Genomic DNA, 19909 nt, shown 5'->3' with positions numbered 1-19909 from the left:
GGTGGTACTTGTCAGTACCCTTCAAGTGAACATTCGTATTTTGTCAACGACCAGTTGGTCGTGCGTACGTTTGGGCCCTAAACTAACCTAAACAGTTATGTAGATTTATCTAGGGTAGCTCTGTTCGTTTATCTAGGACGGTTCCTGCCAGAGATGATATTGAACACCTGTTCGTCATCGGTAACAAAGTTGACGAGTTGATATTGTAATTGAAGTTAAAATGGAAAAATTGATGTTGAAATTGAAATTGAAGAGTTGAAATTAACGAATTAAAATTGGAAAATTGAAGTTGAAATGAAAGAGTTGAAATTGAAATGGAAGTTGATATTAACAAAATTAAATTGAAAAATTGAAGTTGAAATGGAAGAGTAGAAATTGAAGTTGAAATGGAAGAGTTGAAATTGAAGTTGAAATGGGACAGTTAAAATTACAGTTGAAATTAAAGTTGAAACGTAAAAATTGAAGTTGAAAATAAAGTTGAAGAGTTGATATTGAAATTGAAGTTGAAATTGAAAAATTGACATCGAAATTGATGTTAGTGTTTACTTACTTGTGTAACGTCTTAGTACGACAGTAATGGTGTTTTAGAGCTATTTAAATTGAAATATCTCGTGAACTACTAACTTTTCGACATACATAGGTTGGTACTTTTTTATAACGAATGTCCAGTTCCATCGATTGATGTATTAAAAAATACTTCATTCCATTAAAAAAAAAACAGAGTTGACCTTCATATCTCCTTGACGTCTCCACCTATAAAAAAATGAATGACTTCAGATTATATGCACCTCGATATCAAGTAAGTTTGGTCTGATGCATTTTCTTCTATCTTCAAAAGCAAGCAAGTTATTTAGGTGACCTGTTTGTCGTGAATCACCCGGTATATGTATACGTAATGGTGATAGTGTGTAGTACCTACACACATAAGAGCAACGTTTGTGTGGATTTGTACAGTTTGTTCGCTTTTGTAGATTTGTACAATTTCTTCGTTTTTGTAGATTTTGCGTGTCATTTCATGAGATTAACCGAGCCGAAAGTGATTTTCGCAAATGAGAAATCGGTGAGTATTATTATGGACGCAGCGAAAATCGAAGATTTAGAGGCGAAGATCGTCACATTCGGCGAACATCCCAGCACTGTACCCTTCTCGGATGTTCTACAAGGTCACAGTAAATCCGAGATGGCTAACTTCCGGTGTCTGAAAATCAACGATCTCAGTGACACGGTGTTCATACTCCTCTCTTCCGGGACCACGGGTTTACCGAAGGGCGTGGAACTATCTCATAAAACGCTCCTTGAAGCATTAGAAGCTTCAAACCTGACCATGGCCAATCAAATACCATTGTGGTTCAGTTCTATGTATTGGATTAGTGGATTGTATTTCAACTTCATGACTATTGCGAACAATGTCACGAAATTAATCGCTCCGGAATTTCAGCCGCAGAGAGCGTGCGAGATTATGGAGAAATACAAGGTACGTTATTAATTGAATAAGTTTCTAGGGGAAGGATGTACTTAGGGATGGGATCAAGTTCAATATGTACTCACGAATCCGAGTCAATTTCAATAACCAAGTTTCATTTCATGGGTTTCGATTACTACTTCAAAGCAATAATCTTTCAATGATTATATTTGAAAAGTATTCATTTTTTATACAAACTGTTGTCGAGCCTCGGAATGAGTACTTACAAGTTTCGAAAAGATACTTGTAAGTACTTCGATGTTGAAAGGAATCGAATCTTTCACAAGTAGTACTCGAATCTTGGAAATCAGAACTGCATATGTAGCAGGTTTTAAGCACTTTCTTGATTAAATTCGTAACTATTTAAGAATAATATTTCCGATAGATTATTGTGAAGATAGTTGAGAGAATGGACGCAATTTACTTGTAAACACTATATTTATTAATATATATATATAGATAACAATGTTTAGGATATCTCCTTGTAATATACGCTTGAGATCGTACAACAGTCTTTCTTCTATCAAGTCTTATAACGGACTACTTCAACAGTCTTTTCTCCTACGTTGCTACGTGTCTAGTTTAGGCACTCTCCACTAGATAGCGCGGCAGACATAAATGTATAGGTTGAAGTCCCCAGAAATGTAGTAGACTTCTAGCTATCGGCGCCTACTCGCCGCCTCGACCCAGTGTCGAGGTTACGTTCGACAATCCGCGGGACGAAGGTAATCGTAGAGAGAGAAAACTCGCTGCTTGTCGGACAACCGTCCAGCTCGGGTGTTGCAGCTCAAGAGAGAAGAGCGGGAGCTCGGCGTTGCCAATGGCTTCCGCCGATCCCCACTCTGGTAACATGGGAGTGGGGGAACAGAGCCCCTACAAATGTACCATACTCAACACGCCTCCTTACATTTATGTCTCATTTAATGCATTTGTTTCATACAGCACACTTTTTAGTATTCAAACATATCTTTTCTTTTCTTATTTATATTGCACACAAGTATTTAACATTTAACATATTTCTAAACTTTTCAAACTTATCCTTACATAACGCTTTAGTGAAAATATCAGCCATATTTTCCTCAGACTCAACCTTAACTATGTCGATAATACCATCTTTATAATTATCGTTTACAAACTGATAATGAGTGTCTATACAGGGTGTCCCAAATGTGGTGTACTTAATTGAAATGGGAGGTTCCTGAGACCATTCTAAGAGACATTTTCCTTTGCACCAATGTCAACTGCGGCTTTGTTTAGGAGTTATTAACGAAAAACACGGACCAATCAGAGCGCGCCCTGGGCGGCCGCGCCACACCGCGCCGACAAGCGAGTGTCGGTGGTACGCCGTGACATCGCAACGAACAAGAGTTTCTCGATTATGTGAATGCTCTCCGATTTCAATGAGCTTTGGATATGTGGTCAAGATCATTATTCTGAACAACATTTCTCTTTAGACTTTTTGGCGATCGGCTTTAGTTTACGAGATTATCGCGAGAAACTTTACTTGTAAATCCATGGGATCGATGTACTACTAGCTCCTATCCGATTTCAATGAGCTTTGGATATGTGGTCAAGACCATTATTCTGAATAACATTTCTCTTTAGACTATTTGGCGGTTGGCTTTAGTTTACGAGATTATCGTAAAAAAAGAGAAGAAGCACAGAAACTGATTGTATTAAGAACTCACGTATTCAGCCGTAAATCCATTTGCTGCTTCGAAATGTGTGTCTTGAAATTTCTCCACACTCACAATCATTGTTCACATTTGTCAACACATAGTTATGCACTAATAATAATTGCCATATCCCTTGTACTGCTGCACAAATCACAACAATCAGGTAATGCAATCACTAGACCGCGGATTTCATGTATTTGTAGCAAACATGAGTAGTTGCATTTTAATACAGTAGAGAGATTAAAGTAATTTCAAAACACCATAGTATTATTTTCAACTTCTTAAAATGATCACAGTGAGAATCAAATATCTGTCTGGCTCCTGTCCCTTGTAATAGCGGCAGCCAACATTAATGTTGCATAAAGATCCGTAGTCTAGTGATTAGTTTAAATATTACTATCAAAAACACAGCTAATAGCAACCGTTAGCTTTGAATTGACAAGTCTTTGGAGATGTTCTCTCTACCGCGGCTCGAACGACACTGATTTTCCGCAAGATTTTTCTAAAGAATTTAGGGAGGGCATTTAGAGTGTCGAAATTCGAAATGCACGCTGTAGCACGAGAACGACGGGACGGTTGGACGAAAAACAGGATACGAGAAGGACCGCTGGCAATCACATGTTTAGTTTCTCCTGTAGATTGGTACGCAGAGTCGATGGGTAACCGTTCGAAAACGTCGTCTGTCCTTCTTTTAGAAAGTTTCTTAAGGGGGCCGTCTCCTAGCAGATGACGGTCGCGCGTGAACACTCACACACCGCTAGAGTACACTCACACACCGCTAGACCACGTATACGTACGCGAGAATTGCTAGGATCAGGGAAATGCGTTCTGATTTCTCAATAATGCAAAGACGGGGGTTTTTATTAGTCAAAATCGCTAGATAAAAGATCAATCTAGTGCGCTGTTTGCTTCAAAAGTCGTTCTTTTACGTTTCCGAGCAATGATTTTGCAATATTCGGCTGCATGTTGCCCGTCGGAGAAGCTAGTACGCCGGCGTGACTGCAGCGCCATCTAACGGGCAACATGCGACGGGCAACATGCAGCCGAATATTGCAAAATCATTGCTCGGAAACGTAAAAGAACGACTTTTGAAGCAAACAGCGCACTAGATTGATCTTTTATCTAGCGATTTTGACTAATAAAAACCCCCGTCTTTGCATTATCGAGAAATCAGAACGCATTTCCCTGATCCTAGCAATTCTCGCGTACGTATACGTGGTCTAGCGGTGTGTGAGTGTACTCTAGCGGTGTGTGAGTGTTCACGCGCGACCGTCATCTGCTAGGAGACGGCCCCCTTAAGGAAGGTATAGGACAATAGGGATGCTACGCTGACCTGACATTTTTACCCCTTGCTGGGTAAAAGGACGGATGACGTTTTTGAACGCGCGGTTACCCATCGACTCTGCGTACCGATCTGCAGGAAAAACTAAACATGTGTTTGCCGTAAATCTGACAGCGGTCCTTCTCGCGTTCTGTTTTTCGTCTAACCGTCCCGTCGTTTTCGTAAACGTGCTACAGCGTGCATTTCGAATTTCGACACTCTAAATGCCCTTCCTAAATTCTTTAGAAAAATCTTGCGGAAAATCAGTGTCGTTCGAGCCGCGATAGAGAGAACATCTCCAAAGACTTGTCAATTCAAAGCTAACGGTTGCTATTAACTGTGTTTTTGATAGTAATATTTAAACTAATCACTAGACTACGGATCTTTATGCAACATTAATGTTGGCTGCCGCTATTACAAGGGACAGGAGCCAGACAGATATTTGATTCTCACTGTGATCATTTTAAGAAGTTGAAAATAATACTATGGTGTTTTGAAATTATTTTAATCTCTCTACTGTCTTAAAATGCACCTACTCATGTTTGCTGCAAATGCATGAAATCCGCAGTCTAGTGATTGCATTACCTGATTGTTGTGATTTGTGCAGCAGTACAAGGGATATGGCAATTATTATTAGTGCATAACTATGTGTTGACAATTGTGAACAGTGATTGTGAGTGTGGAAAAATTTCAAGGCATCTGTTTGAAATAAACATACGAATTATTTATCGATTCGAAAGTGAAAGTGAAATTCTGGATCGTCGACTTGACCGCGCATCCCTTAGGCCTTTTACCACCGGCTGTGCAGTTCGTCGACCTGGCCGTACGTCCCTTAGCTTTCGGTACTGTCGTATACCTGAAGACATCTGTGCAGTTCGTCACCGAGTGACCCAGTGACACACATTTCGAAGCAGCAAATGGATTTACGGCTGAATAAGTGAGGTTTTAATACAATCAGTTTCTGCTTTTTCCCTCGTTCGGGTAAAGTTGCCGTAAGTCGGGTAAAGAGATCCACCCATATGAATTGACAAGTAAAGTTCTTCCGACCGACAAAAACTGTAAAGGGTAATGTTGTTCAGAATCATGGTCTTGACAACATATCCAAGGCTCATCGAAATCGGAGAGGAGATAGTTCAGATAGTACATCGATCGATTTACAATTACAGGTTACTTATCGCGTTAACTAAAGCCGGCCGACAAAAACTGTAAAGGGAAATGTTCAGAATCATGGTCTTGACAACATATCCAAAGCTCATCCAAATCGGGGAAGATTCACATAATCTCGAGAAACTCTTGTTCGTTACGGCATCGCGGCGTTACACCGCGCTCGTCTCCCGGCGCGCCGGGCTGAACGTGCCATCGCGCGTCTAGGGCGCGCTCTGATTGGTCCGTGTTTTTCGTTAATAACTCCTAAACAAAGCCGCAGTTGACATTGGTGCAAAGGAAAATGTCTCTTAGAATGGTCTCAGGAACCACCCCCTTTCGGGATTTTCACGAATTTTGGGACACCCTGTATAGAAGAGCACCTATTAAATTTCTATACCCAATATCGTTTCTGATTATTTTCGCTTGTTCTAACTTCAAGTTGGTTTCCATCGGTGTATTGTATAATTTGGCATTTTCGATATTGTACTTTCTAGCTAATGACTCTATATAATTTTCCTGACTTAATGTCATCGCATTCTTATTCATATTATAATTAATCTTTATTCCTAGATAACTATCAATATTTCCTAGGTCTTTCATTTGGAATCTCTTCGATAACTTACTTTTTATAATATTAATCTTTGCTTTGTTTTTACCACAAACCAGTACGTCGTCTACAAATAGTATTAGATAAATTACATCCTTTTCATCTTTAAGAACATACAAACAATAATCATATTCACTTCGCTTAAACCTTAGGCTATTTATAAAATTATCAAAACAATTGTACCATGCCCTCGGGCTTTCTTTTAATCCATATAGCGCTTTATACAACTTACATACTTTGTCTGTTCCGTCCTCATACCCTTGTGGTTGAGTTATATAAATTTCTGAACTAACTTTCCCATTTAGAAAAGCAGTTTCCACATCCATCTGATCTATAAACAATCCTTCTTGGCAACAGTACGCTAATAGAATCTTTAGTGTTTGCATTCTTGCTACTGGAGAATAAATATCATCTATTACCTCTCTTTGCTGAAAACATTTCCCAACTAACCTAGCTTTGTACTTATTTTCTGATTTCTTAGTAAAAACCCATTTCACATCAACTATCTTTTTATTCTCTGGCCATTTGACCAATTCCCAAGTTTTATTTTTATATAAGCAATCCATCTCTCTATCCATTGCCTTTTTCCAAAATACTGATTCAGTACTATTCATTGCCTCTTCAAAATTGTTTGGCGATTCCGCATTGCAGTAGTTCACATATATAAAATTATTATAGATAAATTCATCTGTAAATCTTGCAGGAGGTTTTCTAATTCTATCTGTCCTTTTTAATTCACCAACCTTTTTATCCTGTTTATTTTCCTCTGTATTCTCACTTCTATCCTGATATTCTGACTCGCTATTAACTTCAAAATTTATCTCTGAATCTCCATCGTTTGTTTCGGATTCATCACAATCATCATTTTCTTTAATCCCTATACATTGTGTATCCTTTTCAACTATTTCCACATGCCTAGCCACTACCATTCTATTATCTAATAGAACTCTGTATCCTACTTCTGTATATCCTAGTAGAACTCCTAACTTTGCTTTTTTATCCCACTTAGAATCTCGCTTTTGTTCAGGCACTCGTACAAAAACCCTACTGCCATATAACCGCAAATGTTTTACACTAGGTTTCTTATTAAAGAAGATCTCATATGGTGTTAGTCTTTGAACAGTATTCGCTAATATTCTATTTTTCAAGTACGCAGCTGCACATACTACTTCTGGCCAAAAACGTCTATGCACTTTTGCTTCGTCTAATAAACATCTAGACATATTCATGATTATACGGTTGAACCTCTCAGCCGTGCCATTCAATTCATGAACATATGGTGGACACGCATTAATTTGTATTCCTTTCTCTCTAGCAAATTGATATATATTTCTATTAATATATTCTTTACCGTTATCACATCTCAATTTCTTTACACGTTTACCCGTTAGATTTTCCACTTCATTTATATACATATTCTACAAAACAATCGTAAACTTGATCCTTGGTTTTTATTGTGTAAATCTTAGCCACTTACTGTAGTCATCCACAAAAGCTAAAAAATACTTTTCACCCTTTAAGCCCTCCGTCGCATGTGGGCCATTCAAGTCCGTATGAACCATTTCTAAAACTTCCTTCGCTTTAGATCTATTGTTTTCAAAAGGAACATTATGCATTTTGTTCTCTATACAAACTTTACATTTCATAAACTGTGTCTCTATTTCACGTGGTATTCCCTCTAATAATTGAGCTTTACATAACGTACTTAAATATTTAAAATTCACATGACCCAGAATTCTATGCCACTTTTCTTTTAAACTCATTGTTTTATTTGAGCTTATTACATTTGAACATTCTTTGGTATGAATGAATTCACTTTTCATTTCATACAGGCTATTTACTTTCCAAGCTATCGCAATCAACCTATTATCTTTGTTATAAATCTTTGCATTATTATATTTGGAAACAACTTCATTTTTATCTGTAATTTTTGCTAGACTAATCAAATTCGACTTCATTTCTTTAACGAAAAAGACATTTGGTATTTCTACCTTTTCCTTTAAATCATATACTTGGAAGTACGTGTTTACATGTCCTACTTTGGTCGCTTTCAGTACTCTACCATCACCAACTTTAACATTTACCGGCACCTTTAATTCTATACACTGGCTATAATACTTTTCATCGTTAATGATATGGTCTGTGCAACCACTATCCAACAACCATTTAATTTCCGAACTATTGTCTTCAGTAACTACCTTTGAATTCATCGCGTTACACTCCACAGTTGTACAGAACGAGCTCGTGCCTCTGTTTTGTTGACTTTCTTCTTCATAACTTCTGCGATAACCTCCGCCTCTTCGGTTGTAGTTCTGCATTCCCCTGGTGCTGCCACCTCTGCCTCGAGCTTGATGATGGACGCCTCCTCGGCCACGTGTTTGGCGCATACCGCGTTTCCAGGGATCGCTGCTTGTCGTTGACCAACATTCACTTTTGTAATGTCCTATTTTCCCGCAATTGTAGCAGGACTGATCCGGTTTTCCATTTCTTTGTTTCATCTCAGTCACAAATGCGTTAGACTTTACCTTAGCACTTTCTTCTTTATTTTTCAGTTCAGACATTTTTATCTTGTTCTTCACATATTCCACGGTTTGATCCTCAGGCTTCATGACGTCTATTAAATCGCCGATGTAGCTATACGTCTCTGGCAACGTGTTCAACATATAGTTTAACTTTTCTTTCTCAGTCACTGTTGCACCAGCACTTTTCAATTCGTTTATTATTTTTTCGAAATCGTTGAAGAACAAAGCTGCGTCACTGTATTCTCTCAATTTTAATTTTTCTAATCTATTTCGTTGTACAATCTGCAACGCCGTTGATTGTCTTAAATATAATTCATCAAACTTCTGAATTATTCCGTACGCTGTTTGTTTCTCGCTTATGAATTCTAACTGTTTGTTAGATATGGCGCTGTAGATATAAATCATCGCCTTTATATCATTTTCATCCCAATCTCCCTTGTCTTGATTGGTTTTTGCTCTCACTAGCACTGAGTCACATTTCTTCATTCTGCAGAACATTATTATCCGCTTCTCCCATGATGCGTAATCTTCGCCATCAAAAATTGGTATTTTCACGTCGGCCATTTTTAACATCTCGTACGATACCTTTGTCTTGAGCACGTTTTCCTTTCCTTTTAATTCACTTGTTTCTTATAAACCACGCTCTGCTACCATGTGAAGATAGTTGAGAGAATGGACGCAATTTACTTGTAAACACTATATTTATTAATATATATATATATAGATAACAATGTTTAGGATATCTCCTTGTAATATACGCTTGAGATCGTACAACAGTCTTTCTTCTATCAAGTCTTATAACGCACTACTTCAACAGTCTTTTCTCCTACGTTGCTACGTGTCTAGTTTAGGCACTCTCCACTAGATAGCGCGGCAGACATAAATGTACCATACTCAACAATTATGATGTTATAGTTATATATGTTGAATTAAATTATGCATTAGAGGACAACATAATTGATTTTAAAGCTAAAACAAATAATGATTAGAAAAATCAGAGGATTTCCGGTACGATATTCATAAAAGTTTCGAATCTGTTTGACCAAGATTCGAATATACTTGTATTGTTTACCACAGTACTTGTAAAAGGTTCGAAACTGTCTGGCATAGGTTCGAGTATACTTAGGAGAGTTCGAATTCAATCAATCAAAGTTCTAACCTGTTTGCAAGGTACTTGATCCCATCCCTAGATGTACTCACAATTAGTCAGCAGAATCTGCTCCAGCAGATTAAGACCAACTGTCTGCAATCGTACTTTGCGAGCAAAAAGCGGTAATTTTGGTGCCAAGACATGTTTCGAACAGGATCTATAGTCCTTATTTGCTCTGAATCTGCCGTCCAAAACCTGCGAAAATAGATAGTTCGGTATTTGCTTGCAAAGTTCGGTGCTAAAATTCCATGCCAAATGGAGAGCAAAACAAGGGCGGAGCCTGCCCTCGCGTAGAGGGCAGGGCAGTCATCTGTAGGAGGGAAAACCGAATTTTATAAAAATTTCTAAATTATGTAATTTTAAATTTCATGTATTTTCAATAATATAGATATTTACAAATTTTAAAATAATGACAATAACGAGATACGTCCTTCTACTAGACACTTAGTCAATTACATGTACTGCTTCATTATTTCAACAGTATTTCATGTACTATGCCAAAACATAATTTTTTTTTATTAATGCAATTTCAATCTCAAGGAAGAGATTATTTTGCTTGTCTGAATGTTCGTGTCACCAATCATTCTGCTACTTTAACGTACTATCTGCCAGGGGATCGAAAAAATTAGAAAACTGTCGAATGTTTTAATTCGAAACGTAAACCGTGGAATTTCTTCAAAAAATGTTCCGACATTTTAGTTTTCATTTAATTTCATCGTATTAACTGATTTTTAGTTTATCAATTACTGTGCCGCAGGTTTCGTGGTCAATGTTGAGCACCAGTATGGCCAATCGATTCATTAGGTACGAGGATTTGTCGAACTATGATCTTTCGAACCTAAAATGTCTCATGATTGGTGGAGCTTCTTTGAAACAAGAATCTCATGATGCGATTAAGAAACGTTTACCAAATACAGTAGTGTTACAACTTTATGGTGAGTATCGCATACAATAATACATATGTACAGGGTAATTCAGCGAAGTATTAAGTAGTATTAAATAGTATTAAATAGTAAACTATTTCGGATATGAAAAAATGGTTGAAACGAAAGTTGTATGGTTTCAAGAGTAGCATACAATGTAATATGTACTTAGTTTTCTTCTGTTTCGCTTTTGTATCTCGATACAAAGGTCACCTGGAGTTTCTTTATCGTAGGGGGTAAATTTTAACCTTATAGTTGAAGAGAGGATTGAATCCTGAATAAAGAATTATAAGAATACATATAGAGAATAATATATGGAATATAATTGAATATACATATATGTAGAAAGAATTACAAGAATGCATGTATGCATACAGGGTGAGGCGCTAGAAACAGGCCACCTGAATAACTCAGCTGCTATTGGTGTTAGGAAGAAATGCATCAGATGGAACTTGCTTGGTTTCGAGCGGTCATTAATCTGATGTTAGTAGCTTTTTTGTAGGTGGACGCGTAAAGGACATATGAAGGTCACCTTCATTTTTTTTAATGGAATGGTATGTTTTTTTATGTACTATCGGGTAGAGCCTTTTAATACGCGTACAATGACCTATGTGTCAAGGTCATTCGTGGTCTGGGTTAAGCCAATTGTGATGGAAAATAATTTACTTTCAGGAAATGATCGAACACTTCTTTGCCGCCTCTGGTTGTTGATATTACTTTTTCTCTGTCTCGTAATCTCTTGTTATGGGTCGTTGAATGAAAATAAACATTCAATCACGCTGTAGGCTTCACCTGTACATAAGATTAGTCGTTTATGAAAATCTCTGCCGAGCGAAGTACATCTTAAGTTTCCGAAATGCGATATCCAATAACGGAGAAAGTAGATATGGTTTTTGTTTATGGGGAATGTCGCCAAATTGTAAGAGAAGCAATCCGTTTGTATGCTGAACGGTTTCCCGAGCGTGACAGACCCTCACGATCTGCCTTCACGAATGTTATTAAAAGTTTTCAAGAAACTGGAAGTGTAGGTAACAAAATACAAAAAAGATCCAAGACAGTAACTGTGGGGGATCTAAATATGGAAGAGAGGAGGAAAAAGGAAGGAGAGCGTTTCGTCCTAGGCCCGCTAGAGGACTCATCAGTAAGGCTATCTAGCGGGCCCTGCCTTAGACGGTTGGGATGTCGGAAGGCGGTTGAGGACTGTATACAGGGTGTCCCAAACAACAAAGTGTAAGTCCCGGAAATGGGAGGTTCCTGAGACCATTCTAAGAGACATTTTCCTTTGCACCAATGTCAACTGCGGCTTTGTTTAGGAGTTATTAACGAAAAACACGGACCAATCAGAGCGCGCCCTGGGCCGCCGCGCCGCGCCGGCAAGCGACTGTCGGTGGTACGCCGTGACATCGCAACGAACAAGAGTTTCTCGATTATGTGAATGCTCTCCGATTTCAATGAGCTTTGGATATGTGGTCAACATCATTATTCTGAACAAAATTTCTCTTTAGACTTTTTGGCAATCGGCTTTAGTTTACGAGATTATCGCGAGAAACTGTACTTGTAAATCCATGGGATCGATGTACTACTAGCTTCTAGCCGATTTCAATGAGCTTTAGATATGTGGTCAAGACCAATATTCTGAACAACATTGGCTTTAGTTTACGAGGTTATCGTAAAAAAAGAGAAGAAGCAGAAACTGATTGTATTAAAAACTCACGTATTCAGCCGTAAATCCATTTGCTGCTTCGAAATGTGTGTCTTGAAATTTCTCCACACTCACAATCACTGTTCACATTTGTCAACACATAGTTATGTACTAATAATAATTGCCATATCCCTTGTACTGCTGCACAAATCACAACAATCAGATCATGCAATCACTAGACCGCGGATTTCATGCATTTGCAGCAAACATGAGTAGGTGCAATTTAATACAGTAGAGAGATTAAAATAATTTCAAAACACCATAGTATTATTTTCAACTTCTTAAACTGATCACAGTGAGAATCAAATATCTGTGTGGCTCCTGTCCCTTGTAATAGCGGCAGCCAACATTAATTTTGCATAAAGATCCGCAGTCTAGTGATTAGTTTAAATATCACTATCAAAAACACAGCTAATAGCAACCGTCAGCTGTGAATTGACAAGCCTTTGGAGATGTTCTCTCTACCGCGGCTCGAACGACACTGATTTTCCGTAAGATTTTTCTAAAGAATTTAGGAAGGGCATTTAGAGTGTCGAAATTCGAATTGCACGCTGTAGCACGTTTACGAAAACGAAGGTACAGTTAGGACCGCTTAAAGATTTATGGCAATCACATGTTTAGTTTTTCCTGCAGATTGGTACGCAGAGTCGATGGGTAACCGTTCGAAAACGTCGTCTGTCCTTCTTTTAGAAAGTTTCTTAAGGAAGGTATAGGACAATAGGGATGGAACGCTGACCTCACATTTTTACCCCTTGCTGGGTAAAAGGACGGATGACGTTTTCGAACGCGCGGTTACCCATCGACTCTGCGTACCAATGTGCAGGAAAAACTAAACATGTGTTTGCCGTAAATCTTACAGCGGTCCTTCTCGCGTTCTGTTTTTCGTCTAACCGTCCCGTCGTTTTCGTAAACGTGCTACAGCGTGCATTTCGAATTTCGACACTCTAAATGCCCTTCCTAAATTCTTTAGAAAAATCTTGCGGAAAATCAGTGTCGTTCGAGCCGCGGTAGAGAGCACATCTCCAAAGACTTGTCAATTCAAAGCTAACGGTTGCTATTAGCTGTGTTTTTGATATTGATATTTAAACTAATCACTAGACTGCGGATCTTTATGCAAAATTAATGTTGGCTGCCGCTATTACAAGGGACAGGAGCCAGACAGATATTTGATTCTCACTGTGATCAGTTTAAGAAGTTGAAAATAATACTATGGTGTTTTGAAATTATTTTAATCTCTCTACTGTATTAAATTGCACCTACTCATGTTTGCTGCAAATGCATGAAATCCGCGGTCTAGTGATTGCATGATCTGATTGTTGTGATTTGTGCAGCAATACAAGGGATATGGCAATTATTATTAGTGCATAACTATGTGTTGACAAATGTGAACAGTGATTGTGAGTGTGGAGAAATTTCAAGACACACATTTCGAAGCAGCAAATGGATTTACGGTTGAATACGTGAGTTTTTAATACAATCAGTTTCTGCTTCTTCTCTTTTTTTACGATAACCTGGTAAACTAAAGCCAATGTTGTTCAGAATATTGGTCTTGACCACATATCTAAAGCTCATTGAAATCGGCTAGAAGCTAGTAGTACATCGATCCCATGGATTTACAAGTACAGCTTCTCGCGATAATCTCGTAAACTAAAGCCGATTGCCAAAAAGTCTAAAGAGAAATTTTGTTCAGAATAATGATGTTGACCACATATCCAAAGCTCATTGAAATCGGAGAGCATTCACATAATCGAGAAACTCTTGTTCGTTGCGATGTCACGGCGTACCACAGACACTCGCTTGCCGGCGCGGCGTGGCGGCCCAGGGCGCGCTCTGATTGGTCCGTGTTTTTCGTTAATAACTCCTAAACAAAGCCGCAGTTGACATTGGTGCAAAGGAAAATGTCTCTTAGAATGGTCTCAGGAACCTCCCATTTCTGGGACTTACACTTAGTTTGGGACACCCTGTATATACAAATCATTGAGGAACCGAGTACTTGCGGGAAAGGTCTTTCGACTCCTGTCCCACTCGTGGCGCATGTAGGACGTTGCAGCTACATTACCCCCCTGCCAGTGTATAACGATAATCTTGATGAGTTCCTTTTGTCAGAATCCGAGGAGGACGATGGGATTGCTTGCAGGTCGTTGCCCACTCGATTGATGCGTGTCGAGTTTTTGAGAAGCGCGCGTTTTTAGCTCGAACTGTAAACACACATCATGGCGAGCTAGTGGTCGCGCTCGTGCCTATCGAGCCGTAGATGCTGCTGTCCTAGCATGGCCGCTCGAAGAGGACGTGAATTCGGTCGCTGATCCTCCGTGAGTCCGTCGTGATCTGCTGACGTCGGTCGTCTGCGACAGATCGACGGATCGCCACACTAGGAGAGGGATTACGTGTTCTCGGCCGGTTTGCAGTAGAATCTCCATCCTCCTTGATGTTGTTGTTGGGCTCCTGGTTGTATTCGTCCGTTTTTTCCTCCGGTCGGTCTCCGTCTTGCGTTTCTGTCCTACGTCGCGGTCACCAATGTGGGAGATCTAAATATGAGAGAGAGGAGGAAAAAGGAAGGAGAGCGTTTCGTCCTAGGCCCGCTAGAGGACTCATCAATAAGGCTATCTAGCGGGCCCTGCCTTAGACGGTTGGGATGTCGGAAGGCGGTTGAGGACTGTATACATACAAATCATTGAGGAACCGAGTACTTGCGGGAAAGGTCTTTCGACTCCTGTCCCTCTCGTGGCGCATGTAGGAAGTTGCCGCTACATAACTAATAAAATAATTTCAGTTATCGATCGTAAATGTTGAATATCAAATTTATAAATGCTTTCGGTGCTACCGTTTCGATCAATTACTAATATAGCAATTTAGCAAAATTTTACTTCTTTCCTGACGTTTTGGTTCCGTTTTGAACCTTTATCAAAGGTGGAAATTTGCTTCTAAACAAAAATATATTTATAATGTAAATTTCAATGATAAGAAATGAAAATGATCATACTTGGTCTTGGTACGTACTTGCTATAATAACTTTATAATGTAAAAATGAACATTGAAAAATGATGTGTATCAGTTGCTGGTTTGAAACATACTAAAGTCAAAGTGACCGTATCGAACTCGAACAAAAACTGAAAACATTGAAACACCAAACCTGTAGACACGTTTGAATACATCGATCGACCGTTCCTAAATCGATATTATGGTGGATGTTTTCAAATTTACCGCTGCCATTACAATTAATACATTTGCATATTCGATCGATAAGTTCGGATAAGCGAGGATTATAGTTGTTTATTCAGGATTCAATTCTCTCTTCAACGAAAAGAATAAAATTTATCCTTTACAAACAAAGAAACTCAATGTGGCATTCATATCTCGATAAAAAAAGCAAAATGGAAAAGATCTAAAGATTTACTACATTGTATGCTACTTTGAAACCATACAAATAACAACAAACAATTCACAAGTAATTCGACTGGCAGACTTAGCTGAATCACCCTTACAAAAGCGGCGTTTCTCATGTAAATGTGAGGTTTTATTTCGTGAATAGCAATATTTTGAATAAAAGTGCGTTCAAACGGATATTTTTCAATCGACGCTTTATGTAAAAAGTGATTTGGATTTTTGTTTAAAACAAGTTAAATCAAGATCGCGTAGTAATGAAATTGTTTAATAATACAATTAAACTTTTGTTCTAGGTATGACAGAAACGTCCGGAATGGTTGCAACACAATTGCCAGGTGGTACCAGCGGTTCTTGTGGAACAGTGAACCCTAACTGTGAGATGAAGATCATTGATATCCAGACAGGAGAAACTCTAGGTCCGAATCAGCAGGGAGAACTCTGTGTCAAATCAGCCAATGTGATGAAAGGATATTATAAAAATCCAACGGCAACAATGCAGAGCATATCTAAAGATGGTGAGTACAACAATATTGACTTTACTGGTATGTAGTAAAGTCTGCCTTAAACTTGAATTATATCATTGCATATTCCTATTAAGGGGAACTATACCCTCGGATTGTAACTAGAAAGGAACTATTTATCAATGTTATAAACCTCTGTGCAAAAAAAAAGTTTGGTAACATTGATAAACACGCAACTGCCTAATGAACACGAGATGGAGTTGCTTGCTATTTCCATATTCTATTCAGCTCGTCGCGAATGCCGTTACACAGGGCAGCTCGCACTAATATTAGTGCCACCGATGAGAATATCTAACTCATCTGTGTCAGTTTTGCTATGATTCCACGTTGATAGCAGTGCAGCAGTGAAATGTTGCACAATTTCGCAGCACTGATTGACAGTCCTGTGGGGATCGTGGATTCCCCCTCCCCTGTTTCGGTCGAGTGGGGGTTAGGCGACGCGGTGAGCGCGCCTAGCCGTCCGCCATGTTGGCTCTCTCTCTCGTTTGGACCGCCGAGGTACGACGACGTAGGCGTCAAGCTCATCGAGTTGTTCTTTGTTCCTGGCTTTTCGAACCAACGGTGATATATCCTTCCGGACCTCCGCGAGTAGGCGCGGTGTGCCATTATTCATCAGTGGCCACAAAACCTACATTGGTGACCCCGACGTGATCGGGTTGCATCGTGGTTCGAATTTCGACATTGTCGAACGGCGGCCATTAATCGGCCACGAGGATTCCAGCCTCGTGTGTAAGGAGCGTAGTCGCACTTCTGTGCGTCTTCATTCAGCAGTTCTTGCTTGGTAAAACACTCCATGGAATTGTTCCTGCTGCAGCTGGTTCGTGGTTCCGGCTCAAAGTCTCTGTTGGAGAAATTTTTGCATCGTGGGATGCGTGAAGCCACCGATACCGGCGCCTTTTGCTGATCAGCGACGTAAAATGGGGAGTCGCGGCGACATTGTCGACCAAATGCTGCTGCTGTGCTTCGTTGAAGCCCGCAGCCTAAGTGAGAGATTTTCCACATGGGATGAGTTTCGTCCTACCGAGGAGCAGCATATTGCTGGGGTCAGGTGGCCACCCGTCATCATGGCCGCCGTCAGGCCGCCATAGTGTGTGTTTTCAGTGCGTAAGGTGCGTTTGTGGCGTGCGAACGATAATTGCGCGTTTTCCGTTATTCGCCGGTACGTTGTATCACAAGTTTCATTTCGGCATTCGCCAATTTTTTTGCGCTTGCGGTTCCTCGGGGCGCTACTTTGCGCGGGGTATCCCGACGTCCGCCAGATCGTTTCGCACGTGTCGCCATTTTATTAACGCATATTTAGTTTTGCGCGTTCCGTTTAGGCGTCCGCCATTTTTGGCCCGCGTTGCGGTGTCCGCCGTTTCAGGAATGTGCGCGCGTATTTTTTTTTGGCTTCTGCCATGTTATTGTACGCAGTTCTTGCAGGGTCACGGACATTGTTTGTATAGCTTGCCTGTATGTTCCCGTGTTTCCTTTTTCTGTGGCCGCGCGTTGCGCGGTAGTTATTAGTTTGCGATGTGAGCTATTTCAATGTGCGCGGTATATGGTAGTTAGTTATGTACGCTACATATTTTAATATCTCGCGCCGCATGACGTATATATGTACCGCTTTATACGGCTATGTGCATGGGCACAGCGTCAGAATTGGCGAGTACTGCGTCACCGTGTTTATTAATTCCTTCTGTCGAAAGACCGAGCGTTTTGGGTCCGCGTTTATAACCGCGCATTGTGATCGCGTTTTGCGTCCGCGCTTTCAGGGTTCGCGCATATATGACCGTACGTCCCGTGTCCGCCTCATGTTTGGCGTCGCGGCAGAATTTTTCATCGACACGTTGTGTCAAACGTCTTTGCATTGCTATAGCGCGTTGTGCGCGTTGCGCTCTTGTAAATTTTGTATATACAGAGCAATCAACTCTTACACATGTTGTAAATTTTGTACATAATAGATTTGTTAATAAAGTGTCGTTGCACTCGGGGGGGAGTATGTGGGGATCGTGGATTCCCCCTCCCCTGTTTCGGTCGAGTGGGGGTTAGGCGACGCGGTGAGCGCGCCTAGCCGTCCGCCATGTTGACTCTCTCTCTCGTTTGGACCGCCGAGGTACGACGACGTAGGCGTCAAGCTCATCGAGTTGTTCTTTGTTCCTGGCCTTTCGAACCAACGGTGATATATCCTTCCGGACCTCCGCGAGTAGGCGCGGTGTGCCATTATTCATCAGTGGCCACAAAACCTACAGTCCTCCTGACTAGGCGCCATCTCGTCTAAACGAACTGAACTAAAATTGGCTCTAGACTGGCTCTGCATCAGAGCGGACCTCTGTCTTCGTGGGGAAATCTATGCTAATGTGAATGAAATCACGGGAATCGATTTTTTGTCCTTATACGAGCATATTTTGAGCTACACAAAGGTTCATTTGATAGAGGAAGGTTCATCACGGCGCGCTATTCTCATCATATCAGTCAAAACAGTCTCTTTGAGACAGAAAAATACATTGAAATCTGCGGTTATTTTTCTCGATTTTGTCTTTACTTTGGGCACTCACGTTATTAGATATAAACATAATCTCGCTAAATCATGAGAAGAGCGGTCTGTATTTAACCTTCCTCTACAGCAGGGATGGGCACGGGTGGGGCCCCTCAAACGCCTGCTTCTCCCACCAACCTCTCTTCCATGCAACGCGCGCCTTCGTCGCATAGACCGCGATGCGCGAAGCCTTCGCCAGACATGCGCACTGCTCGCTACGGGCGAAGCGCGTTGTTTCTCCATGGTAACGGTGGAGCTGGTGGGAGGCAGTGGGTGCTGTGGTGTGGACAGTCTTGCCTCAATTGAGGCAAAAATGCCCATCCCTGCTCTACAGAATGAGTCCTCACCCAGCCCAAAATATGCTCAAATACGGACAAAAAGTCGAGGCGCGCACACCCATGTTTCGACCCAAAATCTAGTAAGATTCTAGTTTCTTTCTAGTTACTTCAGTAGGGTATAGTTCCCCCTGGAGGTTCAATGGGAGACAAAAGTACAAGAAATTCGAAATCCATCAATACATGGCAATGAAAGCCATTCATGAGTATATTTTGCATTAAACTTTTGCGAATAGTGTACCCTCTGTAGCTATATTTAGTGGTCTACACTTGTTGCGTTTCCATGCTAGTGAGAGACAACACGATAAATTTGACGTTTTGTAACAGTTTATAATTTTTTTGCTTTGTAACTGTTTAGTAAATCCTAATAAATTTTGAACATAATTAATTACATAATTTTTACTACATATAAAAAGAAACTGGAGTTTCTAGTTGCGTTTTTTCAAGGTTTAAATAGGGCTTGAAGTCGAATTTTATGAATTCTCCATAAAAAGATGTGTTAAAATGTGCAAACTTTAAGTTGCTTTTGCAACTGAAGTTAAGTTAAGTTGCTATAATTCTTAAACGGTGCAGTGAATCGCCAACCCAAACTTTGGTAATTGCATTAAATTAGTAAGAATTATATCTTGTCAAATTTTC

At 40.1% G+C, this 19909-nt stretch overlaps 1 protein-coding gene across 6 annotated transcripts in view; it reads left to right on the top strand.

Moving 5' to 3' along the window:
- Positions 1-19909, top strand: part of LOC143217491 (uncharacterized) — a 42555-nt gene that overhangs the window by 8186 nt on the left and 14460 nt on the right. For all 6 annotated transcript variants that reach the window (XR_013010826.1, XR_013010827.1, XM_076441847.1 and 3 more), the window contains 3 exons: positions 999-1474; positions 10642-10819; positions 16190-16411. Coding sequence is in view for 4 of the 6 variants with exons in the window: in XM_076441847.1 (XP_076297962.1) it covers positions 999-1474; positions 10642-10819; positions 16190-16411 (876 nt within the window). In the remaining 2 variants the exon portion in view is untranslated. The remainder of the gene's footprint in view (positions 1-998; positions 1475-10641; positions 10820-16189; positions 16412-19909) is intronic.

Source organism: Lasioglossum baleicum, chromosome 17 (assembly GCF_051020765.1).
Source record: "Lasioglossum baleicum chromosome 17, iyLasBale1, whole genome shotgun sequence".
NCBI classification, from domain to species: Eukaryota; Metazoa; Arthropoda; class Insecta; order Hymenoptera; family Halictidae; genus Lasioglossum; species Lasioglossum baleicum.
Note: the sequence above shows the minus strand (reverse complement) of the source record. Positions and strands in the feature narration are given on the sequence as shown.